The sequence below is a fragment of the Prionailurus viverrinus genome, chromosome A1, assembly GCF_022837055.1.
Source record: "Prionailurus viverrinus isolate Anna chromosome A1, UM_Priviv_1.0, whole genome shotgun sequence".
Classification (NCBI taxonomy): Eukaryota; Metazoa; Chordata; class Mammalia; order Carnivora; family Felidae; genus Prionailurus; species Prionailurus viverrinus.
In genome coordinates this window covers 114,097,270-114,119,375 of record NC_062561.1, presented here as the reverse complement: position 1 = coordinate 114,119,375, position 22,106 = coordinate 114,097,270, and the positions used below count along the sequence as shown (strand labels likewise).

At 46.6% G+C, this 22,106-nt stretch overlaps 1 protein-coding gene across 1 annotated transcript in view; it reads left to right on the top strand.

Moving 5' to 3' along the window:
* Positions 1–22,106, top strand: part of SPOCK1 (SPARC (osteonectin), cwcv and kazal like domains proteoglycan 1) — a 527,907-nt gene that overhangs the window by 388,704 nt on the left and 117,097 nt on the right. Inside the window, exon 5 of the mRNA XM_047869748.1 lies at positions 4,309–4,435. Within this exon, the coding sequence (XP_047725704.1) occupies positions 4,309–4,435 (127 nt within the window). The remainder of the gene's footprint in view (positions 1–4,308; positions 4,436–22,106) is intronic.

Genomic DNA, 22,106 nt, shown 5'->3' with positions numbered 1-22,106 from the left:
CTGTTGGATCAGTAGGACTGAATGATGGGGGAAAGTGGGGAGGGCAGAAAAGGGAGATGGCCACGATGGGCTCCAAGGCTTTTAGCCTGAGCATACCCCATATTCTGTCAGAATAACTATAATAATTTGGTTAAGTTGAAGCAATGTTCTCCCTTAGAGACTAGTCGGGAGCCTGAGCAGACGTGTTCATAGGGCCATGGTGTCATGGGCGTGCAGCCTGGCTGCCTGTGGAGGAGCCCTACAAGACTTCCTGGGGGAGGGGAGTATTGGGTGGGGCCTTGAAGAAAGCCTTATGGAGGCAGAGAGGATGGAGGGGAGAAGTGTGGGTTTGTAAAGAAGACGTGTCAGACTGAGAAGAAGCCCACATGCTGGTCCAGGGACACGAAGATCCTTGGTGGGCTCTGGGAAACAGTAGAGGGGGGCTGGAACAAAAATACTTGGTGGTAGTGGTCCATGTGTACGTGTGTGTGTAGGGGGGTGTGTATGTATTGGAGAGGGGAGAAAAGCAGATATTGACCCTGTAAAGGTAGGCTCAGTCAGTTTAATACCAAAAACTAGGAAATCAGACTGTGCTCTTAGGAGGTGGGGCAAAGATAGAGGTTCTAAGTATAGGGGTCACATCATCAGATTTGTACTTAAGAATTACTCTGCTTCAGAAACATAAATGTTGGGAATTTTGGTAATCTTAAAAAAAGATTAAGAATAAATAGTTAAGCCCAAGAAAATAAGAAATGCCTGTGACCTTCCAGTTGTCTGTCTTCTCTCCTTCATAGGGTGCTTGTAGGTTGGGATTTTCTTTGTGGTGCTGTCAGTAGGGTAGGAAGTGTGGCTGTCCCTAGCACCAGCTACACCAGGATGGAGTTAGGGCTTCATGGCCATTTGAAAGGCTGGTAGGACCTGCTTTCCAGATTAAATTGCTTGTGTCACCCCAGGTAATAAATGTCTATGACACTGGGTATAGCAATGCCTTCAAGACACTTCGTAGGATTTCATTCTTTGACTCAAGAAGTAAAATATGTTAAAGTCAGAAGAGTTGGTCCTCTGCATCGGCTGGGTTGGTTAATTTTTAGGGTCTTTACTGAATTGTGGGGGTTAAAACATACACAACAGCCAGGGAAGTTATGCCTCCATGGGTTCACATATACTTGCCCATAACTTCATATAATATGGTCTCTGGATGCAGACCAGAGGTTTGGGTGCCATTTCCACTGGAGTCCCAGGGAGGTAAAGAACATCCGAGTTTGCTCTGATATAACAGGTATTCTTGTTTCATCGGAACTGTGAAAATTTAGGTCGGGTTGGGCTCTAGTCCCTGAGGCATCCTCGGAGAGGTCAAACATGGTACCTCGATGACCACCAGACGTTGGGTGTGTTCAGCTTGCTCCTTTGCAGGTGTAGAGCCAGGGGCAATGTTTCAGAGAAGCTTTATTTATAAAACTGAGCCTAGTGATGAAACTAAAATGCCAAAATAAGAATTTAAATGGTCCCAGAGCCGTATTTAGTCATTTCCAGGATAGCCTTGTTCCAACAAGTGTATGTGAGGTAGCTTTGCTCTATTTCTGTGTCACACTGGCCAAGTCATTGCCCGTCTGTGTCTAATTCCTCATTTATAAATTAGAGTTCTTAGGCTAGATTAGTTTTAAGGTGTTTTGTGGTTCTGACAGTCTGCTATTTTGTGATTCACTTCTGAGAAACCATGGCGTTGGTCGGCACATAGAGACCCACCCCCTCACCCCACAGGCATATATGGAGCACTCATGCTGCACCAGGCCTGCTGGTAAGCACAAGCCAGCCCTATCTCTTTGTGTCCCCACAGTGAACTTGGTTTAATGGTGAAGTTCAGGTCCACCAGGCATGATCTGTCATTAACTGATAGTACATGATTCCATCTTTTTCTCAAAGCTATTGGCTCAGCTCCGCATTTACTTCTCCCTCCTCTCCCTTTGGCTCAGCTCCTTTCCTGTGTGGCATCATCGCACGTGGTGATGTCTGCTCCAGCAAAGCTGCCCGCTCTTTGGATTTTATAGCCCCTTTCTGGGAACTCATCACAAGAATTGTTTCAGCAGTGGGCATGCACACTGGGGACCAGCCCAGGAGAGGGCCTGCCAGATGCCAAAACTGCTGCGTATATTTGTTGATTCTTCATCAGTGTCAGACAGTCTGCTGTGTGAATGATGATAAATGTGTGGTGTTCTGCTGAAGGACTCATGGGCTCTCACGTTAACCCCGTGCTGACAGCCTGCTTGTCCGCTGCGTGGAGTCCCATCAGCCATCATCCCTTTCTCTCAAGTCCAGAACAAACCTTGAATGAGTAAAGTATGTTTGGCAAAGGGTAATAGGTAATCATGTCCATGTGAATTAGAAATGCATTTTTTTTTCCAGACAGAGAGGCAAGGACAAGGTAGGTACCTGCTACAGAAGCAGGGAGGCATTGGAGAGAGGACCACAAGTGACAAACACATAGGTGCCCCCAAAGAAATTTCAAGTTCGTGATCTAGGCATGACTGGCATGGGCTGAAGAAGAGATTCATCCTTGGCCACTGTGCAGCTGTACGAACGTCATCATAGGCCTGGCCACCAGTTATCTTCCCGACTTTGGGCAAGGCTCTTACCCAACTTGGGCTTCATTTCCCATCATTAGTAACATGAGTAAACTGGACTAGGTGATCTTATAGCATCCCTATAGGACCTCCTTCGTCAGTTTATTGGTCAGACAGGCCCAGCCTTGTGGCCCATCCAGCCTGGGATCCCTGATGGCCTCAAGGGTTTGGCTGCGGGTACCTGGCCAACCTCAAAGGTAATTTCTCAAACAGACCTTCCTCCTTTTACAGCCTCCCCCAAATTGCTAGGGAAGGTCTGAGATTGAATAAGAACCAAGTTGGTGGGTGCTTTTCCTAGGTCACTTTCCTTTGTTCGGAAGAATGTGGATTACCTCACACCCCAAACCCAAATTCGTAATGAGCTGGAGATTTATTCCATGCCTGATTGAAAAGATTTTCTTCTGTGGCCCCATGAGTTCTCCCAGGGGATTAAATGACGTTCCAACCCTAGGGCCTTAGAATGAAGTCACATTTCTAAGGCATTGGTAATTTCATCCTATACACGCCCATTTGTTATTGGGGCAAATAGGAATTATAGTGACAGCTGCCTTTTTCTTGCTTTGTGTTTTTTTAGGCGTTATACTGAGTATGTACATCACCTCATTTAATCTTCATAGCACCGGCTTGAAGTAGATTCTATTTTCCTCCATTGTATAGATGAGGCAACTGAGACAGACTTACAGTTCCAGGGTTAAATGTCCTGCCAAGATCACACAGTGAGCTAGTGGCAGAGCTGAGATTTGCACTTATGTTTTCTGACTCCAGGGCCCAAATGTTAGCCTCCAGGCAAGACTTCCAAAGGCAAAGCACTTGAAGGACACCATAATCACCTGATGGATGGTCCATCCACAGTCACTTATCCTCCCCCTAGAACTCGCCACGTAGGCATGAGAGTTACTCCCAACAGTTTGCTAGGACAGTAGAGACCATGGGGGAAAAGGAGGCAATCACTGCAGGCCTTTCTTTCAATGGTTTATGATTCAGGGATGGGGTTCCTTCCGTGGACATAAGCCATCTAATAGCACCATTTATCATTATGACACAGGTTAGGATGGAGGAAACCAGAGCCAGAATGGAAGAGTAGAATTCTGATTATTTTAGCAGTTGAAAGTGACATCACATCAGAGCCTCTATAGAATGGCAAATTGGAAGCTGGACCAGAATTGCTTCAAAATGTATCCAGAGATCGTTTTCCACTGCTGCGATAAAGTCATTTGCTTGTGTTTGGAGATGTGTTTCTATCTAAACTGCTCTCTGACTTGTCTGTGTGTTAGCCAGCTGGGAAGGCTCTCCATCAGCCCCGGAGGACTGTGAAGCTCTGAGGTGCTGTTTCTGGGTGGGTCATCCATGATGTGCCACGCGCTGTACTGGGGTCTCAGTGAGCTAATGGGGCCACTCCCTCTTTGTTTCTTTCAATATGTTGTGAATGTCTTTTCATGTAACCAAGTCATGTTTTCCATTATTTTTAATGGCCACATTGTTGTCCTTGGTATGTCTGGTGGGTTGAACCTGGGCTTTTGGAACAGAATCTCTTGCCCTTGTCAGCACGTTGGTTCAAACGGGAACACCAGCAAAGGCCTCCGGGTTGCGCCGGGCTGTTTGACCACCGCTTTCGTTTATTTGGTTGGCCTTTGTCCAGGTACCTTGCGGGTGAGACCCATGGGAGCCGGATCTTCAGTGAATTTATCCCCTCTTTTTCCATCCTTAGGCAAAAGAAGGGAAACGTGGCCCACAAACACTGGGTTGGACCTTCGAATCTGGTGAAGTGCAAGCCCTGCCCCGCCGCACAGTCAGCCATGGTCTGCGGCTCCGATGGCCACACCTACACTTCCAAGGTCAGTCATCTCTGTTGTCTTTTCTGTCATCCAGAATATCCCACGCCTGCCTGTTCTGACAAGTCTCTGTGCCAAAAGTAGGGCCTGTGAATCCCTAGTTTTGTTGGGCTTTGGGCCTTTCCCTCAAGAAGCTGCCACGTGAATAAACTCTCGAGCCAAAGAGACCAGATAAAAATGTTACCTACCTCCCATGTAACTGGAGTAATAAAGAACCATGGGGAAAGGATCATTGTGAGAATGGCCTGTGATCCTGAAGTCAGTCTAGGCAGGCTTCCTGGAGAAGGTGAGGTAGCAAGCTGTTCCAAAGATGTGAGTCATAGAGCTCAGCCGATGGGTGTCTCTGGAGTTTGCTGTAGCTCGTGTCTGCCCATCTCCTGCAGCTGGAGCTCCAGCCCTTTTCTCTCTCCTCCTGTTGTCTGTATGAGGCTCACTTGGGGATGGATTCTGGGTCTAAAGAGAGTGGCTGTCACCCACACCTTGGGCACTTGTGGCCACACCGCCTACAGTTCTTGAGCTTGGGCCTTTCTGCTAGATCCCTCTCGGTCCCTCGCCCTCTGCACACACAGCTGACAGCTTCTGTTCCTGTGATCCCCTCACCATCTACCCTGTGGAGATCCCCCCAGGCCTGGGAGGGCCCTCACTGCCTACTGTCCCCAGAGGCTGATTTGGGTTATTGCGAGGCAATGCCGTGCGTTCCTGCGGATTCTCTTTGCGCAGACCATATATTTTTTGTTCACTGAAAGCAAGAGTTTTATTCTTTTAGATTCTCACATTTTTCTAACTAGAGGGAATATGCATAGCTAAACAGGAAGCCAGAAGGTAGGTCTTGCTTATATGCATGTCCATGTAATCTGCTTTAGGACCTCGATATCATCCTTACTATTTGACGGCTTGTTTGTTCTTTCAACAAGTATCATTTGGGCCCTTTTTATGTGCCACACTCTGTGCCAGATGCTCAGGAAACTTACTGTGGGAATACAAAAAGTTCACCCATTTTCACAGCCAGAGTCAAGGATCCTTACATCCTCAACCTCAGACCTGCCCTGGGAATTAGAGCTTTTCTGCCCAGGGTCACAGTCAGTACATCCTGGTTAAAGACCCCACTTGGCTCAGCATACCTACCCTTGCCCCTTCCCCTACTGCCCCTGACCTCTGATGGAATCAGTTTGAGATAGTTTGTAGTCACAGGGCTTGCTTCTGGCACCCTGCACATGTCTGCAGTTGTGGATTTTGGTGGGGTGTTGGGGGGGGGGGGCACTGATGAATCAGTCCTATCTCCCACTCCCCAAAGGCAGATCAGGCCAGGACTGTCTTCCACCCAAAGCCCAGCTTCTCAGTATGTGAAGGGTTGTCTGGAGCTGGTTGTGATATAGGAAGTCTTGTGCGGGGCCTGAGATCTGCATTTCTAACAACTTCCCAAGAGACGTCCATGCTGGTGGTCATTGGACCACATTAAGTAGTGAAGACTTCGGTTTTTATAGGCATCTCCTACTACATCTTTTTACCTCCAGTCTGCTTTTGCCTTGCCTCCAAAGTCCATTTCTGCATGACAGTGAGGTAGGGATGATTCTGTAATGAAGGCCTGTTGTGTGTCTCGCCCTCTTAAAACGATTTCTTCTTAAAGAAGAAAAAGATGCCTGTGTGACTGTCACAGTGAGGGGAGAGGGGGCGGGAGGGTGAGAGAGCAGTCCAAGAGGAGACCTGTAGGCAAAGCTGGAAGGTGAGCCGATGGTCCAGCAAGGCCGGGCTTGGGGGACGCTGGTTACTATAACCACCTTCTTCTCCGTGTCTGCCTTAAGAATGTCAGGCTCTAGACTCAGAAGCGGTGCCTGTCACCACCTTCACCAGGGACAGAACGCAGTGCATACCGGGTGCTCATTGAGTGTCATGGGCAGGAGGGGAGCCTCCAAGGACTCTGGCTAAGAAGGAATAGCAAGAACCTGGTCTTTGTAACCCATCTGGGATTTGAGGGGTTGGGATTTCAGAGAGCTTAGTGATTAAGAAAAATAAGCTGTCCCCACCCTGGGCCAAAGTGCTTAGCTAAACACCCAGCCCAGGGCTCTGGCAGAGAGTCAGAGGCTCCTGAAAATGATTCTGTCTTTGTGAAGATCTAGTTAGTGTGGTTCAAATGATTCCCTCCAGCTCTGGAATAAACTGTCTGATCCTCAAGCCTGAGATTGGAGACGGGCCACGAAATGTCAGTGGAGGATCGGGGCTGTTGGGGCAAGTGGCATATTGCACATCAAACTCCAGCAAAAACCTGCCAGCTCACCTCTGCCTCTCATTCGCAAAAGGAGCTTCAAATGCCAGCTCCCCATGACCCCCGAGCTACAAGGAGCAGTAGTAACCTGTCAGCCGTGGCTTGAAGTGCTGTCAGTTGCCCCGGGAATGTCTCTGGAAATGCTTGCTGGTCTCGGCCCCCCTGCAGTCCAGGCAGGAAAGTTGCCTTTTGTTGTAGAAGGTTGCCTACCCACCGATACTGATAAATCGCTTGTCTAAGAGGCAGGACGGGATTTGGAAGAGTCCTTTGCAATGACTCCTGATTCTTCAAAAAAAGAGTGACTTCCGGATGCTGCTGGGCCCTCAAAGCTTTCACGGCCTCAGCCTGCTCTTGGTCCAGTGTCCTGGAATTGCAGCCCCAGCTTAAACACAGCCCTCAGTTTCCCAGACCTGCTCAGCTATCTATTCCTAAAGCAAACAAAGAGACCTAAAGCATTCTTATTAGAAACTGTAATATCCTTTTCCCCATTCTCCATATGTGGTATACTGAGGCCCACAGAGCCAAGGACAGTGGCAGAGTTTGATACCCAAGGTTTCCTGCCTTGATATCTATAATCACCCACTTCTTTTTATAAATTTAAGTTTATTTATTTATTTTGAGAGCGAGAGAGAGTATGATCAGGAGAGGGGCAGAGAGAGAGGAAGAGAGAGAATCCCAAGCAGGCTCCACACTGTTAGTGTAGAGCCTGACGTGGGGTTCGAACCCACAAACCGTGAGATCATGACCTGAGCCACAACCAAGAATCAGGTGCTTAACCACCCGAGCCTCCTAGTTGCCCCCTACAATCACCCACTTCTATTTGAAGTTAAAAAAAGGAAGGGAGTCAGGGAGGGGTAACATTGGCATGGAAAATGGTGTAGGTATTAGTCTTTGACATTAGTCTCTTACTTTTCTACCTTATATGAACTTCTAGAGAGGTGACATCTTTTCCCTAAAGAAACGGATCACATGTCAGTCAGTAACTGTGTGTTGACTGTTCTAGATCTCTGAGCCCACGGATACTTTTAAAACCCATTCAATGAGGCATCCTTCCAAGGGGATATTTCAGTCAGGTGGTTTACTACTAGAAGTGTTTTAATAATTGCCCCCAAATACATGACCACCTTTTCATGGAGGTTTAAGAGGACATTTTAGTCCTATAGACAAAGCTGTGGGGGACCACAAGTAGATGGTCAGTTAATAAGAGTGAATGAGTTAACTATTCATGAACTCCATCCCTCAGAGTTTCCACCTTTTGCGGGGGGGAGGGGGGGAAGTCACTGGGTTCAGGAAACAAGAACTGATGAGACCCTGAACATGATTAATAGGAGGGATTTGATATCGTAAGTCAAATTCACAAAAAATGAGTGTTGGCAAAACATCTTGTAGCCCTTGTCCCCATCATCATCAGGGAAACCCCTACCCCATAAGAAATGATCGCAGTCCTCCAGGGGGAGGCATTTGCTCTCTTTGGGATGGATCTGAAGGCTGTGGGGCACACTGTCAGGAGCAGGAGGAAGAAGGAGCCTGTATATCAGCTCTGTTCTGGATGCTGGGTAGTTGTCTTCAGGTGGTATCACACAAACTCTCCTGCTTCTATACCCAGAACAGTGTGAGGATCCTAGAACTTGAGGGAAGTGCTTAGAAGCCCCTGTCTTGGCAGAGCTCCTAGTGACCCGGCATCAGCAACCCACTCAGAGTTTTGTGACCAAAGGTAAAGTGGACAAAAACGCACCAAGTCTTGAGCTGAAAGGATATAAGGTGTTGCATGGCAATAAATGTTTATTCATATTCTGTATCCATAAAAGAGAAGGAATAAAAAACCACCTGTGGGGATAGGCCAATTGAAGGCCAACCCTGTAACTGCTTTGAAAGTATGATGTAGACCCTGCCCCTTGACTTGGGTTTGAGGCAGTGAGGATCGCCCTAGTCATCTTACTACCCTTGATGTCCTGTTATCCTGGCCAGAAAAACTGAACCAGTCCAGAAACTCCATAAATTTTTATGTCCTTCCTTACCGTGTATCGTGAGTTGTCCTACTTGCTGTGGCTATGACAAAGGGCAAAGCAGACAAAGCCTCACTTTTCATGGGACTTAAAGGTAGGCAAATTGAAAAGCAATCTCCTTTTATCAGAACAGATGTTCAGATGAAGGGCATTGAGTGCTGCAGGACACAAAGCAGGGCTACCACCACCAGTTGGGAGGTGTGAATGGTTTTGGTAGAGGAAGTGATGATTCCGTGGAGATCTTAAGGCTGGAAGGAATCAACCAGAGCCAAAGTGGCATGGAGCACAGCACCTCCATCCGAGGGGAGAGGGGGTTGAAGAGTTAGATGAAGGACAGCATGTCCCCCTTAAGGAGCTTGTGACCATTGGTATGGCTGGTCACATGTGATCTGGGGACAGGGAGTTAACTAGCTGCAGAAATGAGGCTGGAAAAGTAATAAGGGGCCATTTCTGTAGGGACTTTGAAGGCCATGTGAGGGGGCTGGACTTTGCCCTAACAGCACTGGGGATCCTATTAAGGGTTTCTGGTTTTGAATTCACTTGCACTGGCTACTAAGTAGACATGGTTGGGGGCAGGACTGGAGGCAGGGTAGCCATGAGGAGACTGCTGGTATGAGTGACGCCCGGAAGTGTATAATGGTTGCAGAGATGGGCAGAAAACAGTCGACAGAGGCATTCAGGGAGTCAGAGCTGGTCTCGGTGACCATGTGAATTTCAGACACAAGGGAGTCGTTTCAGCTCTGAGCTCGGCAAAAGGCCGTCTTCACCATCCTAGTCCTGATGAGACTTGGAAATCCTCTTGCCAACAGCTTCGTGGAGTCAGCCTGGGCCAGCTTGGAACCCGTCATCTGTGAACCCCTTTGCTTCCTCTCCTGGCATCCATGTGGAAAGATGAGAGCTTATTGGGGTCCTGCCTGCCAACTTTTAATTTTGCCTGTGTGCAGAGGGGCACAGCCACTGCTGACCACAGTCCGGCAGCCTGGGCTTCAAGTGGGCAAGCTCAGCTTTCCTCCCTCTGGAGGGGAGAGCTGTTTGGGAAAATGTAGTGGCTCTGAGGTCCCTGGCGGCTCAGAAGGGAGGAGGGCCCCACTGCTCCACGTCCTGTTTCTGGTAGACAGGCCTCTTTTAATAGGACTTCGTGGAGTCCCCTCAGTCTGGACCCATCTGACCAAAGCTCAGATGTCAGTGCTAGGACTGCTCATGTCCCCACCAGAAGCCACTGGTCCTTGGCCTGACCTTGAGGAGAAGGCTCCCCGAATGGAACTGGGAGGCCCTGAGAGCCAACTCTGTTCTCCCCCATGAGCCTGGCTGTTGGTAATTGGAAAACAAGCAGTCAGACACCCTTCTGCTCCCACCCCCCTCTCCAGAACGTTTACTTCCTTAATCACTGTTAAACAATTAGCAAATGGCTCATTTATGTCTAGACGCAGAAGAGAGATGCAGAGTCAAGAGCTGCTGTGGAGGAAAATGTTTCTCTTCTGTTGTGAATGTGCTCTCGCAAGGGACGGCAAGAGAGAGCTTGCTTTACAGGGTTGGCATTTCTTTCAACATATTGTCGCTGCGGATTATATTATTTTCAGAGTCATCTTAATAGTTTCCAACAATTGCTACCAAGTAAAGGTCACGTTTGAAGTTTTTGGCAAATAGAGTCTCGGTTGGCCGGCATTTCCTATGCACAGACTGTTCTGAAGAGTGAGAGCAATCCAGGGCGGAGGTTGTAAGACTTTGCAAGATAGCGTTAAACTTAGTGTCTCTTCCCAGTCTCCCCCAGGCTTTTGTGGCCCTGTGACCGTGACTGGCATGGGACATTTTTATGTATAGCTCCTCTTCTTTGCTTTTCAACAGAGTGGAGGGTGTCCATATTTTGGGGGATATTTTTGGATAACCCTGTCGCTATAGAACCCGCTGGGTGGGAGTTGTCTTCACTTGCAAGTGTCTCCTTGGTGAGGGCATTGCTTCTGGCTAACCAGAACATCACATGATGGGAGACAAAAGGTGGAGGGCTTGCGTTGGCATGTTTGTGCATCAGGGGATTGGAACACAGGGGTAGTGGTGATGGCCCAAGGATAAGAGGACTAACAGCAATTAGGGGAGCCATTGGATGTGCCCATCTGGCAGCCCTGTGGAGGGTCAAGAAGTAGGAACAATCCCGACGCCATCCCTTTGTGCTCTAGGTAGCAGGGGGAGAAAGCAGCGGTGCACCCGTGGACCACGTGGACACCACTGATCTGGGGAGGGAGTCATGTGGTAGATTTCATTATTTTGATTTTCTGTTGCTTAGGAAAAGCCAGCAAAACAGGCTTTATGACTTTGCAGGTATACTCCGTGGATCTAACCAACTTTAAGCAGTTTTATATGTTAAAGCTTCAGAGATTTGGGGATTCACATCCCATCACAGGTGGCCCAACTTTGCTTTTCCACTCAGGTCTTGTTCATTTTCAACCTCCTTTCCTCCATCAGGAGTAGCCAAATATCATTTAGGCTGAGAGCTGGAATTCAGGGTGCAAAAACCCTCGACTCTTGGGTTACATAGAAGTCTTGCCCTAGTTTTGTTATCCTCCCCTTTTCTCCTTCACGGGGTTTTGGAAGGAGCAAGTACAAATAATATGTAAAATACTGATTGGGTGTTAGTTAGGATGTACGTCTGGCTGCTCTAACAAAAATCCAAATGAAACAGAGGCTTAAACAGAGGTAGTTTTATTTCTCTCTCATGCAAAGGCAAGCAGCCCAGGGAGGGTCACTGACCAGGGTCCTTTCAGCTCACCGTCCTGTCTTTCTCAGCCAATGTAGTTGTTGAGCTTCCGCGCCTGGGTCCAAGGTGGCTGCTGTGCCCAGCCAGAAGGAAGGAGAAAAGGAAGGAGGCACAATCCAGAAGTCACCGGTGTCACTTCTGCTCACATCGTCTTGGACACAGCTTAATCACAAGGCTCCATGAGGCTGCGGAGGAGTCTGGGAAATGTAGTTTTTATTGTGGACGGCTATATGCCTTGCTAAAATTTGAGAGTCACATAATTAGAGGAATAGAGTGGATATTGGGGTTACCTGTCAGTCTCTATTGTAGTAATATTTTTAATCACAGTAATGACAAGAACAACATCGAAACAATAGCACTTAATTACTAATTTAGTAATTAATACATAGCAATAGGTACTCTGACCTTGTGCTGAGTGCCATCGTATTGTATTTCCTCTGGCTTTCCATCTAATTCCTACAACAGACCTATGAGGTAATACTTTTATTAGTCCCAAATTAATGACGAGTACATCGAAGCCCTGCAACGTTTCCAAGGGCAACACAGCTCGTAAGCAGGAGGGCAGATACTAGAACACGGGTCCACCTCTCACATCAGTCTTTACTTTCATAAGTGCAGAGCCGTCTGAAAAGTAATGTAAAATACCAGCTGTGTCATCAGGATGCTTTTGATTTCGTGTGACAGAAACATAACTCAAACTTTGCTTACTCCCAAAATGAGGATTTATTGCCATATAAGGCTAGAAAGTATCCTGGGGTAGGCAGAGCTCAGAGAAAGAAGAGGAAATGCTGTGCTGTTGACATTGCATTTCCTTCTGTCTCTCTTTGTCTATCTCTGCTTGGCTTCATTCTGCAAAGAGGCTTTCTCCCCTTGGCAGAAAGTAGGGATTTTGACAGCCCCAGATTTATTTCCTCCCAGCCTAGAAGCTCAAGAGAAATTTACCAGCGTCTATGCTTCAACCCCAGGGAAGGATCCCACCTGGCTCTTTCTGAATCCTGTGTCTGTCCCTTAATCAAATACCATGCCACACGACCCTCTTCCTCCCTACAATTCACTATAATCAAGGGTAGTATTTTTTACTGGAGGAGAGGGAGGGCAAGATTATTTACTGGACTGACAAGATTATTTACTAGTACACTGGGAGGGCAGTGTGCTACATAATCACCTCTTAAAATGTCAGATACAGTAATCTCATTAAAGGCTTCAGCTAAATGACACTAGCTTGAGCCTGTAAGGATATATTAAAGCATTCTGTGTTTCTATGAGTGACAGGCATAGATGGGCACAGAAGCCAAGTCTGTACCAGAATGTTAGTTATCTGGTTAAAGAGAGAGTTCATCGAAAATAGAGTAGATCCAGCATTATTTTAATTCAGAATTCTTTTCAACCATTTGGCCTAATGTTTTAATACTTCCTTCTGATCATGTGGCACATCTGTCCTCAGTTATATGAAGCATTTATTTCTTCTTGGAACATGCCAAGATAACACTGGCTTTTTGGCTCCTGAGGATAAACTTTCAGGCAAAATGGTTATTGTGACATTTTCGGGAAGCGCAGATGTTCAAACACCGTCCGTGGTGAAAATGCATCCACTGAATTTACACAGACTACTTCAACATGCAGATTAGTTATGAAGTTACAGCAGAAGGAAGCAATTCAGCTAATTATTTCACTACTTATTTCTATGTTCTATATGCAAACATGCATTTAACCAAGATTGGAAGAATAGGTATTCATTTCTTCTTCTCAAATGCCCTGAATAGGATGCCATGTAATTAGTTAGTGCTTTTGTTAAAAACACATTAGGAAGAATAACCTTCTTGTTGTCATTTCTGTTGAATGCACAATTAAACCGTTTGATAAAGCAATTACCTGAACACAATTATGTTCATCCTCACCCCATCAGGAGATGAAATTAAGGATTAGGTAAAATTGCAAAGCACATGAGATCTCTGCCAACCCTTCTTTAGAAGACAGAAAGGTCCCTGGCCAGGATGAATTTGCACAGTTCTATAAATCTAATTAAATCATTGCACAACAACTTTAATTAAGTTCATGATCATATTGCTTTTCTTTTTCTTTAAGAAAAAAAAAAGCAAACAAAATATTCTTTGTTGGCATGCTGCTCTAGTGAGTACAGTCAGACTTCTTCACAACCTTTTCCAAGAGAACATTTGAGCCCCAGATTTGGGAAGTGCTCGTAGAGTCTTGTTATCTAAGCCTTGGACTAGGACCTTTATGTCATGAGGGAATGAGGTGGGTTAGGGTTGACCATGAATTGATGCCATAACTGCCTGTCAAGAGGAATGGCTTTAATGATGCCCTCGCTTTTACCAAAGCAAGTTGTTGGGACTTTCCCCTTTCTGAAACCAATGGAACAGTTTTGCATGTTTACATATGATTGCATGGGACCGAAATGCCTCATCCTGTCATCAGGGGTGTTTTCCTGAGATGCTGGGTTCCATCCGGGAACGTGCTCAGAACAGCAGACCTCAGCATCAGGGAAGACCCTGTGTCCAAGAGAGCACTTTTCCAAAGTTCTTATCTAAAGATACTGAGGACTGCTTTGAAATCTGCACCTCCCTGAAGGCTGCCTGTGCAGTGGTGTCCAGATGAGAGAGACCAGGTGCTATGGGAACATGGAGACGCTGACCAGAGTGATCAGGTGGAGTACATTATAAGGTTTTCTTTGCTTTCTTCTCTCCTCGGAGGGAGGTCAAAAGATGTTATCCTGTATCAGCATGGATAGGATGCTCCTAAGGTGGTTCATCTCTCATGTTAGCTTCATATTTCCTCCTGGAAGATCTCTAGACCCTCTGGCCCCTCTTGAGAGCACGTCCACATAGAATACAATTCCCTGCTATCAAACAAAGCAAGACAGAGGTGGAGTAGAGAGGATGCATCCCCTTTTTTGTTTGTTACTTTTGGCCTTTTAATGTACATGACAGGGTAGAATGGCTTGACTCTCTCTTATCCACATCCACCTCCACCAAAAAAGGAATAACTATATTCCTGACATTTCACCTTTGAGGCTTAGACTAAGCATCTCAGTGAAGTGTCTGTGAGCCCTTCCTGCTAAGCGAGGTCATTTCTTTTCCTCTGAGCTCCAACAGCACAAGGTAGTATACTTGTGCTGGCACATTTATTATACCCCCTTGGAACTGTTCACAGTTGAGTGTGTGTCTCGCCACATGATGAGCTAGAGTCTGAAAACTGTAACAGAGCCCCTCAGTAGAATACCCTTTTAAATAGCTGAGTTTGCAAGATGTAAGGGAAATCCCTGGTTGGGAGGCGGGGAGAAGGAAAACCAGAGCAGATACCGACCACTGACCACTGCCTTGGGTGCCCTGGGGCAGGGGCAGTGGAAGGTAGCCCATCTGACCGAGAGGTTTTAGGGGTAACAGCTAACCTGCAGACTAGAGACAATGCTTTATGTCTTTACATGTTGGGAAATTCGAGGTGACACCCCACACGTAAGTCCAAAACCTTCAGTGAGTTCACCCTGAATTAAAAGGTGGGCTTTATTGAAAAAAAAAAAAATTCTGCCTGTTGGTCAGATATTTATTCTAAGATAACACTTGTCAACTTCAGCCTGATTCTGCTTTGCAAAAGAAAAGATCACCGGTAAAACTTCTTAAGGAAGAACCCGCATTCATTCCTACAGAGCACGGGCGGTACACCAAACATATAATGACTAACATAAGACACAGGCACAAATCAGTTAGATCTGAGAGCAGCTGTTAAGCTGTCCTGTGGCGTATTGTGTGACTGGCGACCTGAGTATGTGGTTCCAACTGATACTCTTGGCATGGTGTGGAAATTTTCAAGCTGATTAATTGACTTCAAGTAGTCCCGTTTGGGAACGCACCGACATTCCTATAGACGTGAATCCTCTCTGGAGGGCTGAGCCATCAGCTCAAACTTCACAGGATTCCCTCAAAACCCCATCACACATGACTCATCGTTCTTAAAAACGTAGAGTGAAGTAAGCCACCATGCACAAGAGGGAGCACAGACCACAAACAGTAGAATTCGACCCCCAAGAACTTGAAAGTTGGATTTTCATGTAAAATCAGTACAGATGTTCAAAATGTTTAAATTTTAAAAAATGACAATGTAAAACTTAAGCAATGAGTTACATGCGATCAAAAAACACTGGCTCTGAAAGGGAGAAATATAATCATTAAAAGTACATTTTAATGACGAGAACACATGAAAACCATGAGAAAGAAACCATGGCCCCAGCTCCTTATTCTAAATTTCGTAATTAAAAACATCTAGCTAAACACATATTATTTCTGTACAAATCATATTTCAGGATAACTCTAAATCTCTGTTCAATAGAGGAAAATTCTTTGCAGAAGAAGTATAGCTAATAAATGCAGAAGCAATTACAGAACAAGGAAATCACCATTTTTCAGCCCCTAATGATACAGCTGATATGGGCAGTGATCAAGCATGGATGAAACCATTAGTCAAAAGGCTGATAATGAACTTTAGGCTATTTTTAAATAAAATGTTTATTTACTTATTGAGAGAGGGGTGGGAAGGGAGAGGGAGAGGCAGAGAGAGAAGAGAGAGAGAGAGAATCCCAAGCAGGCTTTGCGCTGTCACTTAACTCTGAGATCATGACGAGCTGAAATCAAGAATCGGATGCTTACCCGACGGAGTCATCCAGGCACCCTTGAACCTCAGGCTATTAACTCCTGAGCCATCAGATGAATCAGAGAGTCACTGAAATGGGCAACTGGCATTGTTTGTCTTCTGGTGTTCTGTGGTGCCTCACGGGTTTGTGAAGTATGTTTATTGAACTTAATTCTAGTCAAGCCTATGATGCCGTGTTCCACTTACAGAATATGCAGGAGGGAAAGGAGGCCCCACAGATGCAAACTGTCAAATTTGGAGTGTGAGGTTTTCGGGGACCCACTTTCCCCATGGAAAAAGACAGAGTGGGACACATAACTGCCAAATGTTTTGTGAATACTCGTTGTGCCCAAAGGGAAACAAGCCAGGAGAAATGTAAAAAAGAAAGATGCTTTGGAGACTCTCAGGAAAATTGATAAGGAAGTGGGAATTAGATAGGGTCGTAGCGTTGCAGTTGAGTCAGGAAAACCCACATTTTTAAAGAGGTATCCTGTGAAGAGCATAGAGGGCTTGCTTTATGATAATTGGCCAAAAAAAGAAAAGTATGTTCTTTGAGGGAATAAAATATCTCCTGTTAACCTTATCGTCAGTGTTGAACACATAAAGTGAATGAGTATCAGTAACAGGAAGGAAGTTATGTTTGCAGGACAAGATTAGGGATAGCCAAGGATATAAATCTGTAAAACTTTAAAAATATATATGTCATAGACTTAAATACAAAATTTAAAACTATAAAACTTCTAAGAAAAAGTTAGAAGAATCTTTGTGCCTTGGATTAGGCAAATATTTCTTAGATACAGCACCAGAAGCATGTGGCCATAAAACATAAAATGGATAAATAGTTTTCACTTCCGCCTTCAGAAGACACTGTTAAGCGAATGAAAAATGCAGCCGCAGCCTAGTATAAAACATTTGAAAATCATGTAACTCATATAGGACTTGCATCCAGCATATATAAAGAGTTCTCTAAATTAAAAAAAAAAAAAAAACGTAGACAACCTAATACAAATGGGCAAAAGATGTGAGCAGGCATTTCATCAAAGAAGATATGTGGATGGTAAATAAGCGAATAAAAGATGCTCCATATTCTTGTCCTTGAGGAAATGCAAATTACAACCACAGTGAGATACCATAACACCAGAATGTCTCATATTAAAAAGACTGATCAGGTATGTCTGGGTTGCTCAGTCGGTTAAGTGTCCGACTCTTGGTTTTGGCTCAAGTCATGATCTCATGGTCTTGAGATGGAGCCCTGAATCAGGCTCTGAGCTGGCAGCATGGAATCTGCTGGGGAGTCTCTCTCTCCCTCTCTCTCTGGCCCTCCCCGCCTCAAAATAAATATATAAGCTTTTTTTTTTTTTAACAAAGACCGATCGGTACAAGTGCTGGCAAAGGTGTGTAGGAACCAGTACTCTTCTGTGTTGCTGGTGGGAATGTAAAATGGTGTAGCCATTCTGGAAAACAGTTTGGAAGTTTCTTAAATTACTATATGATCTAGCAGTTCTGATTATAGGTCTCCACCCGAGAAAAATGGAAGCACATGTGCGCAGAAATAGCTGTTCACACGTGCTCATGGCAACTTTATTTGTAACAGCCAGAAATCACAAATAACCCAAATATCCATCAAGCAAATAGATGAACAAATGGGATACATCTCTACAATGGAATGCCATCCAGAAATAAAAAGGAATGTGCTGCTGGCCCATGTAACAACAAGAATGAATATTACAATAATTAGGCTGCGTGACAGCCAGACAAAAAAGAAAGGATGTACTATTTGATGACATTAATATAAAACTTCAGAAAACACAGCTCATCTCTAGTGACAGAGAGCAGATCCATGGTTTCATGTGGTGGGGGAGGGGGGAGGAATAGGAGGGCAGGGTTCCACGGGGGCAGGAAGAACCTTTTAGGGATGATGGATGTGTTAATTATCCTGATTACAGTGATGGTTTCGTGAGTGTGTATGTATGTGTATTTATCACAGCTCATCAAATTTGGACACCTTAAATATGTATAGTGTATTGTATGCCAACTGTACCTCCAATGCAGCTGTTTAGAAAGTTTTTAAAAAAGGTGATCAGGGCTGTAGAGTATGTCTTGAACTTAGCACGTTCTTCTACTTCTGCACCGTGAATTTCCACGTTCCTCTTTTTTGGTGCTGCTATCCTCCACCACTTTGTAGCCTCATCAAGGCTGAGTAACGTCCAAAAATAGAGTTGACACTTCTCAAAGGTGGTACCAGTAAAACATTGAAAGATAAAAAGATGCGAGTTACCGTGAACACTCAGTCACTCTGGATTCTTCTTTCCTGGAGAATTCTCTGTACTCGACATGTGTCCGAGATTGTAACATCCCTTTGGGTTCAGAGCCCAGTTGTCATTTGTTGGCATTGTCCGTCTGCCCTTCTTGGAGAAGCACAGGTCTTGGGAGATTGAGCAGTAGCCAGAAGGGCAACCATGGGGGTGGCTGAGATGGCAGAGGGCAGGTCTCCTAGGGTGGTCTGCGGGGCCTGCTGCCCTGGTGGCCTTTCAGGGAAAGTCTGCTTGGGCCAGAGGGATGGTTAAGGTTCGCCGCACGGCAAGAAGAAACTATGCAAAGTATATAAATCCCTAAGTGACAAGAACCAGTGGTGAGTGCAGGTGAGGGGAATGACTGACATGTTTGACATGGTCGCTGTGACTGATATGACAAAGCCGTTAGTCCTGTAGGTGACAGGGGAACAAGGGAGATGGTGCCTCTGAGGGCCGCATGCTTAGGAGGGGCTACTGTATGTTCTAACTCTGCAAACGTTGAGCTCCACTCACTGATGCCTGTCTCAGACCTCCAAGTGCGCAGAGTTGGAGAGTCCACGCAGTTTGCTGGGGCCAGCTTGGCACCTTCTTCCAGGCAGGGTAGGTAGCTTTTCTAGTCATCACACACACTAATGTGTACCAGACCAGGCCAGACACTACTCCTGCTCCCAGGTTGTTTCTTGGTCCCTGGGAAGACAGACATGGGGACAGAGGGTTTCACAGGTCAGCAAGCTGAGAGGTGTAGTGGCATGGGCAGGGCGAGGCCCTGCATGGGAGGATGAAGGAAGTGTTGACACATCTGTATCTTGGTTGAGAGCTTGTTCAGTGGAACGGGATGGTATAGGCTCACATCCTGGTTTAGCTTGTTAGCCGTGTGACCTTGAACAAGCTCTGAAACCTCTTGGTGCCCCAGTTTCCCCGCCCTCACCAAGGCTCATGTATTTCTGAGACAGGGTCCTGTTGGAGAACTGAGTGATAGCAGCTTTGGCCATGGCCTGACCGTTCCTGGGCTGGAGGGAGTGGACAGAAATAGGACCCTAGCTAAGTCTGCCAGATATGCAGGGGAGCAGTTAACTGGGCCTAGGTCTGCTCCTTCCTGGAAAGCCCTCCCCCCACTGTAAGGAATTGAGCAAAAGCAGCCCCTCTAATCACACAGCCAGAGACAAGAGCCTACTCTAGAACCCCTCTCCAAGGGCCATGTTTGTGTTCCCTGTCCTGGGCTTGTAGTCCAGGCCCGCCATTTGCACTGCCAGTCCACACCAGAACCAGTGCCCATACCACATCGGGTGTCAACCCTGTGCCACTCGCCATGCTCCGCACATGACATGACAAGATCGCGCTTAATTCTCACACCGATCTTCTCAGGTGGGAACTAGTATTAAACCCCTTATTGAAATAATGAAGACATAGAGCCTCAGCTGTTAACACTGCTATGGTCTCTCAGCTCCTAAGAGGAGAAGCCGGCCTTCACCATCATGTCACCCTGATGAGTGGCAAAGTCCAGACAGTCCTAATGCTAACACCACTAAAGTCAATCAGGTAGAGGGGTGGAATGCACTTATAGATGGCAAGGAAATTGGATCTTAATTATAAATATTTTTAATTTTTTTTCAACGTTTTTTATTTATTTTTGGGACAGAGAGAGACAGAGCATGAACGGGGGAGGGGCAGAGAGAGGGAGACACAAAATCGGAAACAGGCTCCAGGCTCTGAGCCATCAGCCCAGAGCCCTACGCGGGGCTCGAACTCACGGACCGCGAGATCGTGACCTGGCTGAAGTCGGACGCTTAACCGACTGCGCCACCCAGGCGCCCCAATTATAAATGTTTTTAAAGAAGTTTCTTTTTCTTGACTTTGAAGAAATACTACGGTTGTAGTCTAAGGATCTATTAATCTTGAATTGGCAAATAAAAGCATAAATAATGGCCTGGGCCAGTTCATGGATTTCTTAAACAGAACTGTGCTGCATTGATGATTTGTTTTCAAGTGTCACCAGCAGCCTCTTTTCCTGAGTAGTTGAAATGTTCCCTTACAGGGTCATCTGCATTACTTCCTCCCCTTCAGAAGACCCTCTCTTCCCTAAACTGTGATTGGATGGCCTAGGCTCAACTCAGAGCCCTGATCCGGGTATCTCGGTGTTGGTGGCTTGGTGCTGGTGGCTTGTAGTGGAGAGCGTGGTGTCCCTAGATGACAGCTGACCCATTGGCCCTGCCCCTGTGTGGTGCTGTCTCCCAAGTAACTGCCCCCCAGCGCCCCCAGCTCAGAAGTGGTCATCATGGAAACATAGTTTTGTTTTGTCTTGGTTAGTGGCTACTATTTGATTACAGACAAGTGTAAAGAGTGGAGTGCCTCCCCTCAGAAGCATAGCTTGTGACTGAGCAAGTTCAAGGGCTGCTACAGACATTGGGAGGCTGAGGACGGGACGGGTTGCGGGGCCCCCTTGGGGCAGCCCTGTCCACACCACCCCATTATTGTATCACATAAACACAGTGCTTTTGTCACAGGCTCTCGGTGCTGACAGCTTCCCCAATGGTCTCCTGGGTGACCCCGCCTTCCCAGTGAGGGTGCTCCCCTCGCTCCTGCCCACCCCTCACCCTCCCGTGTTCTTCGGTACCGCCTGGAGCTGGAGCTATGTGGAGAGAGGAAGGTTCCCGAGGTTACTTGGTTTTCACAGCTCACAGGTTTTCTTGATTGCATGTTTTGTAGATCCACATTTTTATCCCTGTAGCTGTCATTTTTCTTGACCTGCTATTTCAGTCACTCAAAACAGTATTACTATATCGCGTTGGAATTTCTCAGGCTTTTTTCCCTTCATGAAGTTTTCATCAACCTAGGGAGAATAATAGCTAATGATGAGAATGGAGCGCCGCAGCCGACTTGACCCGGCTTCCCACCGGTGGGCGGGCCCGGCTGTCAGGAGCAGGGCCGAGCAGCCGGGGTGCGCCGCTGGCCCCACTCCCGCTGTGCCCCGGGTGTTGGCCGCTCCGCATCCAGTCCGGTCCTCACGACCCTGGGGTAAATCGGTTTTGTTCTCATTTTCGCAGAGGAAGAGCAGACCATCCCCAAAAGGTGGTTCCTTGCCTGAGATCCTACAGTTATAAGTGACAGAGGTGGGTCTGAACCTAGATGTAGCAGAACCCAAACAGTGTATGTTTTTCTCGATACTCGAAGCACGTGAACTGTTCACCTTGGCTGGTTTCATGGCAGCATGGCGCATTGACAGAATGGCGTTTGGATGGCCTGCAAGATCTGCTCACTCAGATGCGTGATTGGCATCTCCCATTTGCTGTGGCCCAAACAGATGATTCTCCTCATCGCCCACGGTCTCTCTCATGGCTGCTATGACTCTGCTCTCAACCCGGTGACTCAGGCCCCTCTTGGTCTCCCCATTTGCTCTCATCCTCTTCAGCTGATCCGTTAGTCAGCCTTGTTCTCTGTTACCTCCACACGGTAGCATGATTTGATTCTGGGTCATCACTGCTGTCCCGTGACACTGGTGCCACCGTCTTTTTGCACGTGGGCCCCCACTTGGCCTCCTCACTGTCCTCTCTGTTTCCATCAGTGTTCTCTGAGGTTGGTTCCTCACAGAGCAGCTGAGCAAGTGATCCAAATACCTGTGCACTTGCCGTCACCTGTACAACGATGTCACAAATCCTTATTGTGCTCCCCAGGCCCGCCATGACCTGGCCTCATTCTAACCATATTTTACCGTGCC